At 43.2% G+C, this 21,320-nt stretch overlaps 2 protein-coding genes across 6 annotated transcripts; one reads left to right on the forward strand and one right to left on the reverse strand.

The window, feature by feature from the left end:
* Positions 1-2: 2 nt before the first annotated feature.
* Positions 3-2,139, reverse strand: LOC6575578. Its single transcript, XM_002001551.4, has 4 exons — positions 1,805-2,139; positions 1,111-1,699; positions 525-1,024; positions 3-466 (listed from the first exon to the last, which is right to left on the reverse strand). The coding sequence occupies exons 1-4, from the start codon at positions 1,969-1,971 to the stop codon at positions 154-156; spliced, it is 1,569 nt and encodes a 522-aa protein (XP_002001587.1). The 5' UTR covers positions 1,972-2,139; the 3' UTR covers positions 3-153.
* An 803-nt stretch (positions 2,140-2,942) lies between these two features.
* On the forward strand, positions 2,943-21,309 carry LOC6575579 (embryonic polarity protein dorsal). Of its 5 annotated transcripts, none has more exons than XM_015164729.3 (5): positions 2,943-3,219; positions 17,325-17,365; positions 18,140-18,655; positions 18,739-19,121; positions 19,190-21,309. In XM_015164729.3, exons 2-5 carry the CDS (start codon positions 17,335-17,337, stop codon positions 21,146-21,148), a joined length of 2,889 nt encoding a protein of 962 aa, XP_015020215.1. In that variant the 5' UTR covers positions 2,943-3,219; positions 17,325-17,334; the 3' UTR covers positions 21,149-21,309. The 5 variants fall into 5 exon arrangements, with proteins under 5 accessions (XP_015020215.1, XP_015020216.1, XP_015020211.1 ...); XM_015164730.3 differs by lacking the exon at positions 2,943-3,219 and adding an exon at positions 8,397-9,042 and having other exon boundaries at positions 17,276-17,365; XM_015164725.3 differs by lacking the exon at positions 2,943-3,219 and adding an exon at positions 8,397-8,646.
* Positions 21,310-21,320: the final 11 nt, after the last annotated feature.

Here is a 21,320-nt window from a genome sequence, read left to right on the forward strand (position 1 = left end):
AATTTGTTGTAAAATTTACTTGAATTCCGTTCCAAAATGGGAAATAAATCAATTTTAAGCAATGAGAACATGAAATAACTGAACATAAAATTATCAATGGACAAACGATAAACTAAAATTTCAACTAAGTGATGATTATGTATGTAGATACGTCTATTTTGTGTTTGCTAGGGCTGCATCGACCTTGTGTGACCCATTCGAGCCGCCCGGGAAGAGGCCGCGTAGCTTCTTGACAGCACCCGGAATGGAAGCCATGGGCAGAGCAGGGGGAGGCGTGCCGGGCAGCATGCAGTAGGCGACGAGGTGCATCAGTCGAAAGGTGGCCTGTTGATAGACCTGGCTCTGGGCGAAGCACTGGCGAATGCGGTGACCCACCGTGGCGGCGAGGCAGTTCTCCAGGGTCTGAATTTGCACCTCCTTCTCCTTGATATCTTTCTCAAGCTCTTCAGTGTGCTTCATCAATTTGCTAGAAATTGTGAATTATAGAAGAGAAAGTTGATTGCAGTTCAAGGTGCACGTCTCACCCGATATGCAGCTCCGTTTCGCACTTGTACTCGACCAGGCTCGAGTTGGACAGCTTCAGCTGCTCCGCAACGAGGGCAATGTCATCGCGCAGCTTCTCTACATACTCCTGCTTCTGGGTCAGCTCGAGTCGCAGGGATTGCAGCTGGCTGGTCAGCTCCTCGATGTCGAACTTGGCTCCCTGGCACTCGAGCTGAACGCGCGCCAGCTGCTCCAGCTGCTCCCGCTGCAGCGTGTTGGCCAGGAAGAGCTCCTTCTTGGTGGCCTGCAGCATCTCTTGCAGGTTTTCGATCTCCTGGGCCTTGAAGGCGTTGTCCTTGGCCAACTGCTGCTTCTCCTCGTTGGTCTGGCCGAGCAGCAAGGTCAGTTCGTTGTAGGACACCTTTGTCTTGGCGCTGTCCATGTACGACTGCTTCAGCTGATCGTTCAGCGTCTCGTTGCGGCGCTTCTCCACAGCGAACAGCGTGTTGTACACGTGCAGCTGGTTGCGGCTCTTGACAAACTGTAAGAAAGGAAGTAAGCCGAGTTAGAGACGGGCGCCTTAAGAGACTGGGCTTATCCCTTATCAATCGCTTTAGGCGATCTTACATTGCGCTTGAAGTCCTCGACCTGCTCGGTCAGGTGACGCACCTCCTGCCGCCTGCGCCGCCAGGAGCGCAGCATGATGGTGTTGAAGATGCGTAGGCTGGCGATGTGCAAGTCCTGGTCGCCGTTGACCACGAAGCGAGTGCTGCCCAGCTGCGAGGTGCCCTGCAGCAGCAGTTGGGTGAGGTGCTCGTTCTTGATGGTCAGCTGACCCGTCTGCTCCTGCTGCTCGGGCTGAGCCGGCACAAGGGCGTTCGAGCTGGACACATGGGCAACCAGCTGATAGTTTCCCGTGCGCCGAGCCTCCTTGAAGTCCATTTGGGACACGGACTTGCGCGCTCGATAGTTCAGCATGGCCGCTGTCTGCTGTCGCTTCAGCGTCAGGTATGGAGGCAGTCCTCCCGTCTTGGACTGCGGCTTCGTCGTCGGTTCCAGCTTATTCTCAGTCAGCCTCTCCGGCTTGGGCTGCGCCTTGTAGACAGGCACGCCCGATCTGGACACGCTGGTGCTCAGCGAGTTGTCTGACGACGAAGGAGTCAGCATGATAGCCCTTGGCAACTCCAGCAGCTGCACATTTTCCTTGTTTTCCGCTCTACAAAGTAGACAAAAATTAGAAAATATTTCTCTATGCTCACAAAGCCAATACACAGGCTCGCACTTCACGAGCGAGCACACACTTGAGACTCCATTTACTCACCCCAGCAGCTTCTTCTTGTTGCCCTGGATGCGACGTTTCTTCATTTGGGCTCCAATGAGCGCCTTGTTGTAGGGAGCTCTGGGCGAGCTCTTCACGGAGCGGGGTGAATCCTCGCCCTGCTTGGAGAGCAGCTCATTTCGGCGTATGCGTGGACTCTTGGCAAACATGATGTCACTTTCAAAATGTTAAAAAATGTTGTTTTGTTTTCTTCACAGCTGAATATATTATTTATGAAAAATAAAACTCAAAATCAGATCAATATAGTTGCTGAATGTTTTTGTTTTTTGTAGCTGCGTTCAGATTGTTGAGGAATATAATACTAAAATCGAATGAGATTAAATCTTTCTCTAGAATAAGAACAGGTCAAGGCCTACTATTTATGTATTATTTATTTAGCTATTTACCTAATTTAATTTTTATATTTATTATTTTTATTTCCTGAACCCACTGAAAATGAGATATCTGGGTATGATGGTTTTGTTTAATGTATGAACAGTCAGAAGAGAGCAAAGTTGATAAACCCTATATGTCTGTATTACCTTTGAGTAATTCCTCCCAAGTGCTCCTCCCAAGATTTTCCTCTTAGTAATTTCTCGTAGCGATTCCTCTAAGTGTTTCTTGGAAGGCTTAATGCTGAGCTTAACGACGTTTGACCCCCACCAGGCTTAGGGACTAAAAGAAATGCTGCAGCTACAGCCCTTTATATAGGGCAACTCAACTGTTGAGTCCGACGGGGTCGTTGCAGCCGAGCTTTAAGTGACCAATGAGAACAGTCTCTGCTGCTCACCCCTCACCCATTCACACAATCGCACATACTATGAGTCCTGCTTGCTCCTCCTTCACACCTTCAGCTCGACTTCGTGCAGCATCCGTTCACTGATTGCGGCTCATTTGACATTTGTGGCCAGCAGCGGCTAATGGATCCGTTATTAGCATTTACACTTTGTCCTCGTTGTTTCGCATGTCCAGCAACGGTTTTCGACTTGGGCTATTCAAAAACATTTTGACCTCGGAGGCGCTTTCGTTTCCCCACAATTTCACCACGGCGTATGCGCAGACCAAAAAAGCTTTTCGGGGCAAACTTTTGAAATGTTTTTGTGTTTGGGCGCCCGTTGGCGGTTTCATTGACGTCGCGGCGCTGCTGGCAATCGGTTGCATTGGCACGGCAAAAACGAATCGAATACAAGACCAAACCAAAGCCGACAGGTTCGAAATTGAATGTAACGAATAAATGTTTCGAAAATATTGAAATGCAGTTGAAGTTTTGAAAATCTTTTGAAAGTAAAACCCATAAAATATCAACACGTGCATTTATTGTGTTTAGTTCTGTCTGTGTCTGTGAGTGTGTGAAGTGTGTGGAAACGAACATTTCCGAAGAAAAACATTGTTTACGCAAATATTGAAATCGATTTGGGGTAAGTTTCGGCCACTATAAATAATTCGTATGCCTCCAGGCCGCGTGATTTATGTGCTGTGCATTACAAAATCAGTTTATAAATGATTGCTCATTAATGAATTCAAATTGCTGGCGTTTATCAATGAAATGGGTTTCTCCAGAAGCCGATATCAAAATTCAGTTCTAACTGGCTTAATCACCTGTTAGGCTGCTACTCGAAGTCAACCTCTACCTGTTGCTCTCGACTCTTGCGTCTGGGGAAAAAGTAATCAAACGAAATGCTTAGCCAAGACGTCAGATTCAGATTTAGTTTTTACGTCATCTCAACTCAAGCATTTCATATATATGAAATAAATTATATAATTTTGCTGAAGCAGTTACGTATCAGTCGTGGGTCAAGAGTTCTATGAATATATACTCACGGTTTTTTTTAATACCTGTAATGGCAACAGAACAGGTGTTTGACACATTGATTGGGACGAAACGCGAATCAAAGAAAGTCTGATTTGATATTATGCCAAATTACAGTTCCACTTAGTTATTTAATTCTACTTTTGGGGTGACATACCGTGCTCAATATATTTTAGGACTTCTGAAAACCTTCACTTAACTTTGAAAAAAAAGAAAAAAACATTTTCAAGTTTGTCTTCATGACAATAGTGTGATTATTATTTTTTAAATACATATTTTATGTACATTCTATTTGTTTGATTGAGCATACAAAATTAAGTTTATTAAGACTACAAACAAATTGGCTGCCAAAACTATTCGCTTCTGCAGCTCAGTTTCACTTGAAGCTGTAAATAATAATAATTCATACTTATAAATTAATTTAATGCGATTATAACTAGCGATATATAGTTATATCAGAATACTATATGTAATGTAGCTCTGTACTCCTATGTAAAATATAATCTTAATCCCCTCTAAATGTTAAGTTTTACAAATCGTTTGATGCATTAAATGAAAATGCAGTCGCAATTGTAATGCTGGAATTGGAATGCTGCAGTTTAGCTGCAACCTTTGCACGTATCCAGTTTTATAGTTCAGTCAACAGCAGCTAACCTGTGCTCACCTCTCTTCTTTTCTCTCTCTCCCTTCTACTCTACTACTGTCCGATGGCGATGGCACTCACAAATCGCTGGCGCATTAATTAATTAATAGTCAGCAATATTCGTATACGAGGCGAGTCTCTAATATTTACACATACACACATGCTTGTGGCTATGTGTGTACATATGTATGTGTGCCCATAAAGACGGGTCGTTGCGGTTACTATTGTTGACTGTTGTTGTTGTTGTTGATTTGCTATTTCAACAAGCGTTCGTTGGCAAAAACAATATACAAATTTACTTGGACAAAGTCTGATGTGTCTTTCTCTGTGTTTGTCTTACCTTTGGTTATTTGTTGTTGTTGTTGTTGTTGCTGTTGTTGTTGGTTTTCTAATAAATTGTGAAATTGTATATCGAATACACATCGATCCAGATCCGGACAACCTTGATGAGGGCAACACGGTCGCCGCCACTTCCATTGCATGCGGAAACACACACACACACACACACACACACACACACACACACACACACACACACACACACACACACACACACACACACACACACACACGTTCCAACTGCCCCATAGCAAGCGACCACAGCCAGTTGCAGTTGCCTTTCCAGTTGAGGCGATTGTGATGTAACCATTGTCGGCTCGGTTAGTTAATACGAAAAAAAAGAGAAGAGAAAAAAGTGATTGGTTGACTGGAAAATTATGCACAACTGGAAAGGCAACGCCGTGATCACGCTGAAGTGAGCTGAGCGGCTGTGCCGAGAGCATCGTTGGTTTCCGCATGGGCGCTCTCCCTCTCTCACTCTCTCTCTCTCTCTCATGCTCACTAACTATATCTCGTTTATCTGTGAGCTTCATGTGGAGCAATTGCGTCTTTCGCCGATGATTCATACACAATTCGGGGAATCCGAAACCGAGCCCAATCAAGTGCTGCAAGCCAAAGCAACGTCAAAGCATCAGGTTTTGTTTTATTCTTCTTCTTTCTATTCATACGTTAATATGGCTAGTCAAAAAAAAAAAAAAAAAAAAAAAAAAAAAGCTTGTTTCATCGAGCGTTGATTGTTGAAAAGCAAGTTTTTGTTTGTAGTTTGGGTATTCAAGAGCTTAAGGAGGAAGCCTGTGTTGCCACTGTTGTCTGATATGAATATGAAAATGAAAATTAATATGAATTTAATTTCGGTTTCTTTTCGTGGCTCGTGCAAAACTCTCCGATTTTAATATATTTCCACTGTAGCATTTAATTATACCTAATAGAGTATTGCTCAGTCGTCCATGTCTGACTTGATTGCTTAGCAGTGTCAGTTGTCCAACGTTTGAGTTCATTTTCATTTGTAATTTGCTCATCTTGTGTGCTTTTTTTTCTATAGGTTATCGATACTTTGGAACTCTCTCCTCCCTCTCCTCATTCTCTCCCTTTCTCAGTCTCTTTCTCTCTCTGCTCTGTTTTGCGAGTGTCTTGAATTTTAATGGTTTGTCTTGAGGGCGTCGACAGCGCCGACCTTTTGCTTGGCTCTTTTATGTGGCCTGCATATGAGCGTTTATTTAAGTGTGTGTGTGTGTGAGCATTGGCCATAAACAATGGCCTTTACTTTGCTTCGCTTCGCTTTTAAAGCCAAAGGAGACAAAAGCGATTACAACAACAACAACTACAAGTGGTTGCCCAACTAGCAGCTCAATTGCTACTACTTTTTACTCGGCCCCTTCGCATGACGTCGCACGTCTCACGCTTTTCGCCTCGACCCCGCCTCTCCATTTGCCGCTTGTCGGGCTTTTGTTAGCGACTCTTAAGTGTGTGCGTGCGCGTGTGTGTGTGTATGACCTTGGACTGGCACATGTGCCAGAATTGCAGATAAATGCGTTGGAGTTTACGTGTCTTTTGTTGATTTCTCCGATTGCCCTATTAGAGAGTATATAGATTTTATCATTGAGCGAGTCAATAGGTAGAGGTAGGTATGCTTGTGTATCACGTATACGTATTGCTTCAAGTATACCCATATGTGTAGATGTATTATTGAATTAAAAGCAATCATGATACGATGAAGAAGAGAGTCCTATACTAAAAGATCGCCTATAGCTAATCTTATAGCCAAATTGAAAGGGTATTACAGCTTCGACTCTCTCAATATTGTTTACCATTTCTAGCTCTGCCTCGACTGACCTGCCCATTTGCTAAAAACAAAAGCACAAAGGAAAAACAAGTTTGTTTCGGCTGTGACGTTTCTCAGGTCGTGTGACGTCACACAATGCAATCAAATCAGTTCAGCAGCTGCTATAAGTCTTCGACAATGTTGCTCTAGATCTCCGCATGCGACTCGAGCTGCAAATCACAATTGATTTGTTGCTATTTTTGCTGCGATCTTGCCTTTTGTTTAACGTTTTACGTAATTTGCGGCCAAATTTTCCAGTCGTGCATTTTGGCCAAAGCAGCCGGAATGTTTTTTTGCATTCGTATTCGTTGCCCACGCCGCGTATACTTGATGTTGTTTAAACTTTGCTTTTAGTTGCCACACATAAACAGAAGAAAATAAATTGTGCAACTATACGTACTATACGACGTCTATGCACAGAATTTTCTGCACCATTTGCAACAAATTTGAATAGAAACAAAATTGTTGGTGGTTTTTATTTTGCATTTGTGTTCAGTTTTTGGCATTTTGCGCTATTTGCTTAAATGACTGAAAATCAACGTTGATGGAAAGGCAAACAAAATCAAGTCAATAACTGCTGCCACTGCTCAGATACATGACCTTAGATGTTTTGTCTGCTTTTAGCCATCCACACACACGCACACACAGACACTCGAATATATAAATATGGAATTTTTTTGTGCTTGATAATTCACGTTCAGCTTTGGGTCGGTCACACACAAACTGAAATTTCCTGGAAAACAGATCATAATAGAGCTGTCAATGGCATGTGAGTGAAGCTGAGCAAGGGAAATACCTAAAACAAATTCTTACAGGTGTCAAATTTTAATTGAATGCTGGAATAGTTTCTTCATCAAATGTGTGGAAAGTCTTAATTAATAATCAATTTTTGATTGTCGAACTAAATTCACTAAAATATTTTCGACAGTGGCCGACTGCATCATAAATTGTGTACATACATTCAGTCTAAACAAATTTGTAGCCAACACCTGCATCTACATATATACACACACACACACACACATAGATATAGCTATAAAAGTGTCGACACCTCTGCACAGCCACTTATAAATCTCCGAGCTGCTTGTAACGTCATTAATTAGCAAAATAAAACAAAAATGGAGTGGAGAACGCACGTTTCCAATATCGTCAAATAAACTAAAAGCTAAAGAACAGCAGAAAGCAGTGCACAAAATGCTGGCAAAGAATGTGGCTGGCGAGTGGTAAAAATGAAAACAAAAGTTTACGAATGGAATGGCCGCCGATCGATCATGGCAAGTCGAGCAAGTCGACGGCGCGACGATATTAATATAAGTATACGATGTGAAGCATACGACAAGTAGACGAGAAGCACACGATAAACTAAAACGAACGTACATGAGTCTCAAGCTGAGCGCGATTTCGATTGCATGTTTGTGTAAGAGTGTACCACCCATACATACATACGACATTAAGAATATGATAAGAAACGAACAGCAGGCGCAGGAACAATTGCTCGACTGGCCGAGCGCTCAAACCAAGCTAGCTAATTTAAGCCGAGTGCAAGAGTAAGCCCGAGTAGAATATCAAGAATGCAATTAGAAGAGCGGCAGACGCCGCAAGCAAACCAGCCCACAGACGAGCCGAGCCGAGCCGAGTCGTGCCGAGACGAGCGAACCGGTCAAGTCGTATGTGTATGTGTGCAAACGATACCAAGAATACGACAAATAATTCTTAATGGAAGCAATCAGCAAAGGCGTGGGCACCAGACACATTTGCAGTCACACGAATCGGCCCTGCCTGTGTGTGTGTGTGTACATGTATGTATGAGCGAGCAAGTAGATAAGTAGACGAGCTGCAGACGCTGGCGCTGGCACTGGCGCTCGTGCCTGGCCGATTTCCCGAAGACACCCAAGCCGAGCCGAACTATTCAAGCCGAGCGCGAATATCAGTGTGAGCGAGAGAGCCAGTGTGAGTCGATCTGTAGAGCGCCAGCAAAACTCAGCGCTCAGTTTGAAACGGAAGTTTGTCGGCGTGAGATGTGATTTGCAGTCGACTCGTATTTTGATTTCATTTTATAGATCGTCGAAGTCGTCGTCGTCGTCGTTGTCGTCGCATATTGTGCAAGTCACACGCGAGCGTTTGAATGTTTAGATTTGTTAATTATACGCGACACGACAGCCAGACAACTTTTATAAAACAACAATCAGCCCATAGAGTATACAGGCTATCTATACACACAAATATAATAGGTATATTCATGTGTGTACGTGTATAACTGCAGTGCACAAAATATAATAATAACTTAAGCCAATTATAAGCCGCGGTGTTCTATAATTTATTCGCGTTGCTTTCGGTGTTTCGCATCAAGCAAAAAATAATACGGAAAAAGTTGGCGCGGTTTTATATTTTAGCCGCTGAGCGTGATAAGTAAATGTTTGATTAAATCGAAATATATATATAGAGCGAAATGCACTCAGCTGCCAACTTAAAATTCAATCACAAATAATAAAAGCAAATTTATAATCAAGTTTCAAGCATACACCAAACAAAAACTGAAAAACAACTACAACTACACGAATCTGTTGCGGTTGGCAGTAATAAATTAAATAAACAAGTCTAACGCGCAGTTTGTGCCCCACACTTAGGTTCGCATTTTAATACAATATACTATAAATGTTGTATATATACTACATGTCCTCTATACTAAATATGACAATCAGTCCCCATATATCATCTTTTCAGTTGCATTCGCTATACATCTCAACTCTGTAAATAACAAAGAAAGAAAACAGTGAGAACGTTGGGTTACTGACTGCAGCATACTTATTCAAGGTTCCCAAACATTGCCAGATCCGCCCAATCGGGGTAAATCAGTAGACGATGTAAACAATAATTTAGTAGTTAAATTTAGAGTTTATATTAGACATTTTCTGGAGTTTTTATTAAAATTAAATTTATGTAGAAGTAGATTGATTACTTGAAGAAAAGTAAATAACTATACAAGAAAATAACTTCAAAATTAAAATATTTTGAATGAAAGCGAATTAACTATACTTTCAATTACACAACATTATTGCATTTGATGCTTTTAATAAGATTTTAATTAAATGAATTTCTTGCTTGAACTGCAGTCCACTTACATCTTATCTACATATATACATATAGAAATATACATATACATACATTTGTCTGATAAGCCTGTTCGAATAACCTTGCCTAGAAGTTCAAGCTTTGATTAGAAAGCAGCGGGCGTTATCAATCAGTGCGAGCAACAGTTGATAAGATTGAATTCTAAGAACTCAAGCATTTTTAGTTAGCTGAGTAAAATATATTTGATTTGGTATGTTCTGAGAATTATTTCAGTAGTTAAAGAGGTACATGACATGCTTTTTGGACGATTTCGAGGAAGAGTGATAAGTGTGCCACATTTCATTTTTGAATTATATTTCTGCATGGCTAATCTTTAAATATGTGCAATTGTTTACTATCTATAAACTTAATACATTTTATACAAGGGATTTCCCAAAATCTTCAAGTTTGGAATGGCCAAGGAAGCGCCTCCTCTTTCTCCAAGTGTAGGAACTTTTCTGTCCAAAAGGCATATCGTATATCTAAATAGCATGAGTATAATTTATTCAAACCTCATGAAGGCAACTGCCATTATAGCATTTATCAAAGTTTTTATTGCACATTTAATGAGTTTTGGATTGGGCGTTTGTTTAGTTTTGTTCTCGCGCTCTGCGGCAATTGGCATCGTTTTTGCAATTACAATATTTTGAAGCAGAAATTCGCATGCACAGTCGAATAAATATGGAGGCCCTAGGGATAAGGCCATTACGCTTAAGGTTTTCTGAAAATTTTTGTGAAATGAATATAAGGAACAAGACTGGGCAACGGAGGTGAACATACCTTACGTACAGCATAATATATATAAATAAATATATACATATATGTAATTGTATAACATATGTACACAACATATATCGATCGATACAAAAGCAAATCGGCAAACATTCATTTTCAAGGCTGACGCAAATATTTATATAAACAGTTTGTAAATATTTTTACAAGTGAGGGAAAAAAGTTTATAAAAATTTGCGCTGGCATCTGGAATATTTCGTTTAAATATTTCATTTGCAATCAAAGCGATTCGAGTAAAGCACACGCAATGGAAATTGGGAATTGGAAATCGGAGGTTGTTGGGGCTCTGTTTGCCGCCTTCTGCTGGCCGGGTTAAAGAACACTTTTGCTAGCGCTTCCAGTAAGGTCTTTGAGGCTTTGGCTTTGGCTGTGGCAGTGGCCGTCGTCGGTTCTGCATGCACGTTTATACATTTCTGGACAGAAATAGCTCGACGGACAGTCATGGTCAAAGCACCTCGAATATCGATTTATCTGCCGGGGTCCGCTTCTGGCGGCAGTGTACCAGATCTGGCTTGTAGGAGGAGCGTTTGCATTGTTTTTCAGCAATTGACGAAAGCAAACAAATAAAAATAAAAACACACGCACAACGCTTCACACCTTTTGCACGCACATCGAGTATATGTACATATATATATATTGTAAAAAGAGTGGACGCATGTATATTCAATCAGAGCAAGCTATGTGCTCATAAACGAGCAATTCTACATTTAAAATTTTACTAAAATAATAGACAAAAGTTTATCTTGAGGTAATTAAGCTATGCACAAAAGAAAACTAGCTGCAAGATAAATAAACAATTTATTAATCTTTTAAAAAAAACTGAGTGAAGAAGCGAATCGGGCAAGAAATGCGAATATGTGCGACTGTCGATTGCTCTGCCACATTTGAAAGTGATTTAATGAATGTATTTTTATATAGAATTTCGTTGTTTTGAGAAAGAGAAGAAACTCAGTTCAATAAATCCAAATCATGCACTTTGTTTGGCTTTCATACACACTGTGAGTCATCAGGATCATCAGCTCTCCTCTAATAGGAATATTTTCTGTATCAATCGAGATATAATCTAACAATTCTTCTTTCTCAACTTTTAGATAAGTAAAAAACTTTTGCTAATGTATGCCCAAATGTCTCAAATGACTAGCCAAAAGTCGAACTGATCGATTCAGTAGTCGGGCATCACGCATACGCCGTGCTGTACGTCGAAATACAGCAACCGCAGGGCAGGGGTAGCTGAAATGGAACTGAATTGATTGAATTGTGAAAAGTTTTTATCGCAATATAATCAAACGCTGCGGCTTGTGGGAATCGCGTGAGAATTTCGCTTCGTTTTCTTGCTATTAGAATGAAATTTTTCTAGCGTAACGAAATTTTTGCCTTTTGCTCTTCTGCTCTTCCTCTTTGTCTTCCTCTTTTTCTCTTTTTTTGGCATATTGAAAATGCTTTTGGTCTCTGGTTTTGAAAACTTGTAAGGCGCTCGCAACGGGCGCACAATTTCGTTTGATTGCCTTGAAAATCGATTTACTTTTAATTGTATTTGATGTACATTTAGAGACGTTAGCGCACATTTTCCTGCCGCTGTCATTTTAATATGGGACCCAAAAAACAAGCGAAAAACGCAAAAAAAATTTGACATTGCCCTGTTGCAAGAATGCTCTCCATGTGCGTGCTGATAATTGAATTAATTGACTTTAAATTAGTTTTGCAAGCGGGGAAAATGTTTAAACATGCTTCACATTAAACAAAAAATTACACAGAATTCCGCAACAACTTTGATGAGCTTGCGATAATTTTTTTAGCACCTGTTCCAGTTAATCGTAATATTACTGATTCAGCTGACTCATAGATTGGCAACATTTTCAAGCGCCGCGCGCTATTCCAAAAATACCTCCTCACCCTGATAGGCGAGTTCTTGTGCTGCTTTGCGGATATTCCCAGAACATAATCTAAGTTGTCTATATATCTTATATCTGCTCAATAATTCGACATGTGCTAATTCGATTTCAGTGATAATGATAATGCAATTTTAATTAAAATCATAATGAAGTTTAAATAAAAATAATTTTCAGTTGTCTGAAGTATAAGAGTGTAAAAAGATAAAGAATTAGTTGAGGTTTAGTCACTCTAATACTCGTCCACACAGTGCAAAGGGTATATTTGTCTCCTTGTCCGCCCACAGCTTAATGACTACAAATTTGTTATGCAAACCAAAATAAACCTTCCACCGATAAGAGCGGGTAATATTATGTTCACTCTATCCATTATGAGGCTCACCGAAGCGAGGCGTGACAAATCAGATGAAAAGTAGATACAAATTGCAGACATTTCTGACTCGAACGTGTATTATGCAGTCTTCAAGGTTCTTATCGGTATCGCTGTTGCGGCTTGTATTATCTGCTTTTGTGTGCTTTTTCTAATGGCCCACAACTTAACATCGATAATAATAGATGTTTCCTTTAGCAGAGTTGCCATGAGTTGAAAATCAATTTTTGTCTCCTAATGGATTTGCCGTTGACATACCGAAGGCCACTTTGAATAGAACTATCAGCTAGCTACGTCAGCGATATAGTTTCACAAACAATATCGTAAAATCCTACAGTTATTGATTTTCACACACACACACATACACATGCACACACATGCAGCGGAACAGCACTTAAAAAAGTCCAGCAAAAGAATATTTGTGTGACAGGCTGTTTGAAATTTTTCACGCGCAGATTTGAGTGTTGGAATTTTATTCGAAATACATATATAAATATTCATAAGTATAGAAATATATATATATATATATATATATAAAATAGAATAAATGACACACATACGCATGGAAGGCACACACAAGCTGGCACGTCTGCACGCACACACATGCCAGCTTATGGCAAAGTTTCGCTTAAGCACTTGAGGTGCAAATGGGAATGTGCTCCATGGCACACTTCATGCCACATCCCAGCCGACTCGGCTAGTCAACGCGCTCTTCGGCATGTCTCTGTGTGTTTGATGTAGAAGCTTATAAAGCGCACCCAGCGTGTGTGTGTTGGTGTGTGTGTGTGTGAGTGTGTTTGACTGGGTGTGATTAGGCCTTCATTTGCTGGAGGAGCCGAGAGTTGGCTGGGCATGGCTTGGTGGTGCGTGCGAAGTTGTGGCACTTTTTTGGGCGCTGGGTCCACTGAAGTATTGCACAGGCTCTCAACCCAAAAGGTTCGGGCGCTATTTGTCCATTTGCTTTCATTTTCTCTATTTAGCTGTGTTTACTTTCGCTTCAGAACGCGATTTTCCAATCGATTGAACACATGACATGCTCCAGCCGCAAGCTACTGAACTCTGCGTACACACACACACACACACACACACACATACATACATTTATATATATTTGTGTGTATATATAGAGTTCATATGTGGCCCACAATAAATAGAATCACATATGGCACCGGCTGGCACCACTGGAGGAGCCAGCCAGAGACCAAATGTAATTCAAAACTCAGCGGTAAATGGCTCAGGCGGGCGCCCTTTAGACTCCATTTGGATTTTGTCGAATGCGTCTGGCGTGGATTTCATTCTATTTTTGATCATATTTAATTAATAATTCGGCTTTTGTTTTACTCTCTTTCTCTTCTGTTGTTTTCACATCCTTTTCGGTTAGCGCTTCCACTTCTGCATTTATTTACGCATCAATTTGTGGCGCTGATTTATGTCGCCGGTCCCCCAGCAACAATAAGCAAAGCCCGAAAGCAAAACAACCTAGCCGAGCGAAGGTCTAGTTGCTCGACTACCAAATACCCTACCAAACAAGGCAAGCAAGCCACTCTCACAATAAAATAGAATAAATATTCTAGATTCCTATGACCTTTACCTTCATCTATGCGCTCTACCTGGGCTAATACTATAAGCAGATATATTATATTAGAGTGTTCAAGTATTGTTAGCTTATTACCTTGTTTGGGCTCAGCAGGACTTTGATGATAACCAACAAGGCTTGGCTAAATGCGAATCAAATTGTTTCATTAAATTAAATTCGTTTCACTCACTTAAATATACATTTATTGAAATCCGCCATAAACACACACTTGGGGCACTTTGTATATGCAGGGTATGAAATCCGAAAAAAAGCTTTGCCTAAATGCGAATTAAATTTGTTTCTCTCTCACCCACCGAGAGAGTGGGCGAGGGAGGGGGAGAGAGAGGCCATGCGGGCTGTCTTAAAGTATTAGCAGCCCAGTCAACGTTTGCAGGATGCGAGCTCTTGGCTAGGAGTTGTCGCCGTCGTTGTCCCTTTGTCCTCTGTCTGTCTGGCTGAGCTTCAACAATTGCGCAATTTTAAAGCGCTCTCCGTTGGGCGTTTAATTAAATAAAAAATTTACACTGACTAACAGCTCAATGTAGAAGCGCAAACAAAAACCAAAAAAAAAAAAAAAACATTTTTAATTGAAATTTAAAATGCTAAGCTATCATTTAAGTTGACATCAAATTAGGCTCCGGAGGTTATATAATTTCATCTATGCAAAGGCAAAAATATTATAATCTAGCTGCGTTCGTATCGATCTAACAATAGACCGTAATTTTGTGGCTTTCCTGTTTTTCCTTAGCTGCGTAGCTCTGGCAGGAAATTGGAAACTCCCTCTCTCACTCGCACTTCCTCTCTCTCTCCTTCTCTCTCTCTCTCTCACTCGTTATTACGTGAAAGCTGATTATATAAAAACATATTTGCGTAACATTGTCATACACATGGAAGAACCCAAGTCCCGTTCCTTTGCCGTGCTGCCCAGTGTGGCTAGCACAAAGGGACGGCCGTCGAGTCACTTGCTGAAAACCTCCAGATGACCACGTCGACCCACATTCGCTTATTACACAGCTCAGCTGGCTTGGGGCCGATGACTGACGAAAACAAAAAAGAAAGGCAAGAAAATGTAGAGCCGTAAAACGTGCTGTACGTAAACACTCCGCCGTAAACACTCACTCTCCATGGCCGTTGTCCGTTGTCTGTTGTCCATTGTCTGTGTGGTCTGAATTGCAAGTAAGATGAAAAAAAAAAAAATAAATCTCGTGTAGCAATTGTTGCTGCAATGTTTTCAATGTAAACAGAATTAACATATGCAAATTTACCGCCTGCCCACGTGCGGACATATATGTGTACGTATATTATACGTATTCGCACTTATATGACTGAGTGAGAACTATACGTTGGAGGAGTGTTTGTGTGTGTATACACTGTGAGACAGAAACTGAAAATTTTAATCAAAGTGATATATTATACTAGCTATATTGTATTATTTCAGTATCCGGCTTCAAGAAATAGTACTATATTGTTAGAATAAAATTCAAATTTGAAAATACTAAAAAATTTGCATTAGTACAATGATTAATATCAGTTATGAAATATGTATACATAATAATTAAATATTTAATTCAGTTCTGCTTAAAAAATTGTTTTGTATTTTCAAGTTTTTTATTATAGGGGATCATTTATAATTTTTAAATGATCTAAAATTCCATAAGTATTCCATGGTAATATTATCACTGACCACTCACTCATCAGAATTATTAGTCAAACGAGAGCCTATTAAGCAATATTGAAATGTTAAAAGACTATCGACAGCTGTTAACAATTGTAGAATATTTCCCTCCCCTCCCTTCAGCGACCACTTCAACTTGTCAGACTCTCGATTGTGCTCTACAGAGTGTGCAATTGTACTGCGGGTACTGCGGGGCGCGCGTGGCGTCCTGTTTTGGCACGGCAGCTTGGCAGCCCAGTGCTGTTAAATAGCCATTATTATGCAGTTTTATCATTATAATAACCTTGATAACTACATACAAAACGACCGGTTTACGGTCTTTCTGTAGACTAGACAATAAATATGGCTGTAAACCGGGAAACATATGAAGAATAGTCGGAAACTGCGCCTGCCATGCATGCACTTAGCATATATTACGCGCTGCAAGGATTACGGCTAATATAAACTACTGAATTTGATTTACGAGCTTCTGTATACAAACTGCATATAGACTGCAGCGGCGTGTTTACAAATCTATCAAATAAACTTCATTTGCACACTGATGGGAAAAACAAATATTATTATACATGTGAAAAGTTTACAGCAGAGGTATCCATGTATTCATAGATGAATATGAAAATGTATATACATATTTAGTCCCACACACGGACAGGCTTATGCCCTCTCGTTATTTGTCTGCGTTCTCTAGGATATTATCCTTATTATCCTTTTTTACGACGCCCACAGCCATTGCTCCTGGCAACACCATGAGCACTGCTAATCGGGGCAAAGAAGCTTGAGAGCCTTTTTGAACTCATCTTTTCATGGCCAACACACATACACACATGCGTGAATGCATGCATGCATACATATGCACACATACATATGTAATACAATAATTACCCTATCCTGTCAATTCCTGTTTCACTGCTCCACTGGGCACTATTAACCGTGCGAATCGAAGCAAGAAATTCATGAGAATCGCATAGAAGGCCAGTCATGCAACGACTGATGAGCTTTATATGCATTGCGTTCGAAGGGAATATAGACATATGTATATAGAGAAGAGTATAAATCGTATTCATTTATACACACATAGATATATATTAAACACATACTTAGATACGTGCACCTATTTTGTCTATATATTTACATTCGAATCAACAACTTTTTATTGATTCGTAATAATACAAAATTGGATAGCAATCAATCATACGAAAGTTCTTTGCTGATGCCTAAAATATATTTACAGTATCTATTAGAAGTATATATATTTATTATAATTATTGTAAGCAGCAAATGGATATTATGAATATATTTTAGCCAGCAGCAAATGTTGTGAATCAATCAATCAATCAAACCATCCCAATCCCAACGAAGTTACTGATAAGAGTATATATCCGCGCCTAAATAGATAAGCCATTATCACATATTGGATAAATATATATATTATTTACACATCATTTAGATACACGATCCAGAAGCTCCCGGCTAATCCATCATTATTCCAATTGCAGGCAGCATCAAATGGCAGAGGACGAAATCTTTGGCGATTTGCGTAAGTAACTTTGTTAACTGTATGTGAGCATGGCCAAGGGCTGCCATTAATACGGGTAATTAATAGCCACAGGGCAAGCATGTGGCTTCAGCATAAGTGGGCGGGTTGCCGGGTTTTGGTGTGTGGCTTGCTAATGAATAATCTAGCCACAATAACTCAATCGACAGAGGGCTTCATTAGACTCGCAATTGCGTCTGGAATTTTTAGTGGCCGCATTAAATCTCAGCTAAAAGCCAATTCTAGTGGTACTAGTTGCTCTTGTTATTGTTGTTGTTGTAAACAACAAAAAGAAAATGAAAATGAATGAAAAAGCTCAAAATATGTTTGGAAAATGCGTCTTTGACGTCAGTCGTTAACATCTGGCCTAAACGGCGGTCAAAGCGGCTAACAGCAAATGTTGTTGTTGCCTCCTCTTTGAGGAGGAGCATAACAATGGCTATAGATGTGATAGATGGCATGCCGCAATTTAATGCCCCGCACATCTACATAATTCATAAATATATATGGAGCTGACATGCTCAGCTCGTAGACACACATGTATCCTACAGATACATATATACCTTATATAGATACTTTGTTCTGGCTATGCCAGCAAATGTATACAAGAATGAGTATAGATGTATGTATGTATGTATATGTGTTCAGTACTACTATTTCAATGAACATGTACATATTATACCTCTACTGATACTTCCTATTAAATTCAGTCTTAATTTATACTCTATCTCTCTCTCTCTCTCTCTCTGTCTTTCTCTCTTTCTCTATCTGTTATAGAGGAAATCCTTAATGCCAGCGAGACAAGCGGATCGACCATGCCGCAGACTTTTCCACAGTCCGCCTCGCTGCCCGTCATGCCGTCCCACATACCGCTGTCCGTGCCGGCAGCGCCGGCTGCTCAGCGCCGACCGTACATACGAATTATCGAGGAGCCCACGAACAAAATTATACGCTTTCGCTACAAGTGTGAGGGACGGACGGCGGGCTCGATTGCCGGCATGAACTCCACGCCGGAGGCAAAGACCTTTCCCACCATCGAGATTGTTGACTACAGCGGACCCGTTGTGGTGGTCGTCTCGTGCGTGACGCGTGACAAGCCCTATCGCCAGCATCCCCACTGGCTGGTCAGCAAGGAGGAGGCGGACAACTGCAAGTCGGGCGTCTACAGCAAGAAGCTGCCGCCCGAGGAGCGGCGCCTCGAGCTCCAGAAAGTGGGCATCCAATGCGTGAAGAAGACGGATGTGCGTGAATCCCTAATGCTGCGCGAGCAAAAGAATATTGATCCGTTTCATGGTAAGTGGTAGATCGGAGAATCCACGATGATCCATCGGACTTGATCAATCTCTCTCTCTCTCTCAAACACACACTCGCTGCAGCCAAATTCGATCACAAAGACAACATCAGCAGCATAAATCTGTACGAGCTACGCCTGTGCTACCAGGCGTTCATCAAGGTGGGCAACAACAACGTTCCCCTCGACCCGGTTGTCTCGTCGCCGATCTACGGCAAGAGCAACGAGCTGACCATCAATCGGCTGTGCAGCTGCTCCTCGAAGCTGAGCGGGGGGGACCAGATCATCTTGTTGTGCGAGAAGATCTCCAAGGATGACATCCGGATACGTTTCTTCGAGACGAATGAGGCGGGCGTTGAGGTCTGGGAGGCCTACGCGGACTTCCAGCCCACAGACATTTACAAGCAGACGGCCATAGTGTTCCGGACGCCGCGGTATCGCAACACGGAGATTCAGCACAGCGTGCAGGTGAGTGGACTGCGCTGAGTCCCACTGGGGCAGAGGCTAACCAAGCGATTGACTGATTTGCTTGTCAGGTGGAACTACAGCTGGAGCGACCCTCGGACCGAGCGACGAGCGCTGCGCTGCCCTTCGAGTACTATCCGAATCCAGGTATGCTAACTTTCGGGCGCCTGCAGCGCAAGCTGAAGCGCAAGCAGGAGCTGGACGTCTTCCAGCAGATACTTTCCTTAGATAGCGAGACGACGGCCACGAAGTATTCGTGCCCGCCTCTCGACCTTAACGACGACGAGAACACGGTTTCATCGGACGAGCAGCAGAGCTCGGGCACTCTGAATGATTTCGAGATCGCGGTGAAGAAGCTGCAGCTGCGGCAGCGCGGCGAGTCGGAGGCCAACGAGGCGGACGCCACGCAAACGGAGTACACCGACGGCATCGAGAATGACAATGACCAGGAGCCGGACATGGAAATCGAGCTGGAGGTGCCGCAGTTGCTGCCGCAGCTCGCCGACGACTGCACGCAGACCTCCACGCCCATGGAGGAGATCCTGCAGCAGCCGCAGCTGCCGGCGCGCCCACTGAGCACCGTGGACAAGATTAATGAGTGGATGCGCAGCAGCGAGTTCGAGAGAACTGACAGCCTGACGGTGGAGAATGGCGACACGCCCACTCTCTCGCACAGCACCGCCCAGACGGCATTCACAAACGTGAGCAGCCTGACTGCCAACACGACCATAACGAACCAGCTCGACGACGAGGACAAGCCCCACGGGGGCGAGGGCAGCACCTCGAGGCGCGATACTCTAGAGAATGCCGCCCTGAAGGAGCTGCCCGTGGGCGAAGTCGAAGCGGAGGCAGTCAGCGCCAGCGCACAGGCCTCCGTGGACATTGACGAGAACTTCGACGAGACTGCGACCTACACGAGTCTGCAGATCGCCTATAAGCATCCAGTGGAGATGCCACACAACCAGGTCAAGGAGCAGCTCTATCATGTCTCCAATCCCTTCAGTCAGCTGGACGAGGCCGAGCTGGTGGTGCTGACCAATCCGCCGGCGCCCAAGATCCAAGTGAATGCAGCCCAAACGCCAGCCACGCCCCCCTCGCCGCCGTTGCCCCTGCCGCCGCGCACGCCCTCGCCAGACCCCGAGAAGCGGCTGCCCCCTCTGCCGCCCAAGCCGCCCAAGCGCAACTCGCAGGACCTGAGTGTGAGCGAGCAGAGCGCCTCGAACTCCGTCAGCCACTCCCTCACTCGCTCGCGCAACGGCAGCGTGAGCTCCACGCGCACCACCCCTTCCCCTATCATTATAATGCACACGCCCGACCAGAGTCCGACCAAGCGACTGCCCGCTGCAGCGACCAGCAGCTCCGCCACGGCCTCCCCTAAGAAGCGCCAGGGCTTCTTCTCGCGCCTGTTCTCGCGCCGTCGCAGCAGCAAGAGCGAGGACGAGCAGGAGCAGGGATCGCGAGCTACCACGCCCACTGGCAACCAGTTCAGCCTGGGCGCCCCGAACCGCAGCTCGGTTCGCTCCCTGCAGCCACCTGGCTCGAGTCCACAGAGCAGCGCGTCGCAGCGCAGCGGCCGCCCAGTGGGTCGCAGCTCGAGCAGCGTTTCGGGCAAGCGGCCCGCCCACCTGGACGCCGACGTCATCCACATACCTCTGAAGGGCGGCGACAGCGAGAACAGCCTGTTGCGCCCGGAGAGCTACTCGAATGCCAGCACCCTGACCTATGGGCGTCCGCTCGACCGCAAGACGCTGAGCACGCTGCAGCTGGCCGATATACCCATTAGCGACGGCAACATGGAGCTGGTGGCCATCGCCGATCGCCAGAGCATCAAGAATTTGTGCGAGGGCGCCTACGGCGTGGTGCTCGATCCCAGCGTCGACCTCTCCGGAGCAGAGCACTTTGCCTTGTATACCAGCAAGTCGCCAGAGCCGGAGCGGGAGGATGGCGGCGGCGGCGAGGCGGACGCTTCGGATTTCCTAAACGCCGATGAGATTGCGCGCCGTCTAGCCGAGGCCAATGGGCTACAGTGAATGCTCTTTGCAGTTTAATCTAAAATTTTTTTCTAGTCGTCTCTTCTTTCAGTATTATATGCGTGTACCTCTAGTCACACACACACAGACACACACATAGAGTACTCAAAGCACAGTTAATATTGACCCTCCCCAATTGTCTTTGTAGATGCTTTGGCCAACAAATGCCGCC

The sequence above is a fragment of the Drosophila mojavensis genome, unplaced genomic scaffold, assembly GCF_018153725.1.
Source record: "Drosophila mojavensis isolate 15081-1352.22 unplaced genomic scaffold, ASM1815372v1 contig_36, whole genome shotgun sequence".
NCBI lineage: Eukaryota > Metazoa > Arthropoda > Insecta > Diptera > Drosophilidae > Drosophila > Drosophila mojavensis.

Coding starts and splice junctions, on each gene's coding strand:
- LOC6575578 (XM_002001551.4), bottom strand. CDS start 1,971: ATGTTTGCCAAGAGTCCACGCATACGCCGAAATGAGCTGCTCTCCAAG. Junction 1,025..1,110: donor TCGAGGACTTCAAGCGCAAT/GTAAGATCGCCT, acceptor CCTTTCTTACAG/TTTGTCAAGAGCCGCAACCA. Junction 467..524: donor GAAACGGAGCTGCATATCGG/GTGAGACGTGCA, acceptor CACAATTTCTAG/CAAATTGATGAAGCACACTG.
- LOC6575579 (XM_015164729.3), top strand. CDS start 17,335: ATGGCAGAGGACGAAATCTTTGGCGATTTGC. Junction 18,656..18,738: donor GAATATTGATCCGTTTCATG/GTAAGTGGTAGA, acceptor CACTCGCTGCAG/CCAAATTCGATCACAAAGAC. Junction 19,122..19,189: donor AGATTCAGCACAGCGTGCAG/GTGAGTGGACTG, acceptor TTTGCTTGTCAG/GTGGAACTACAGCTGGAGCG.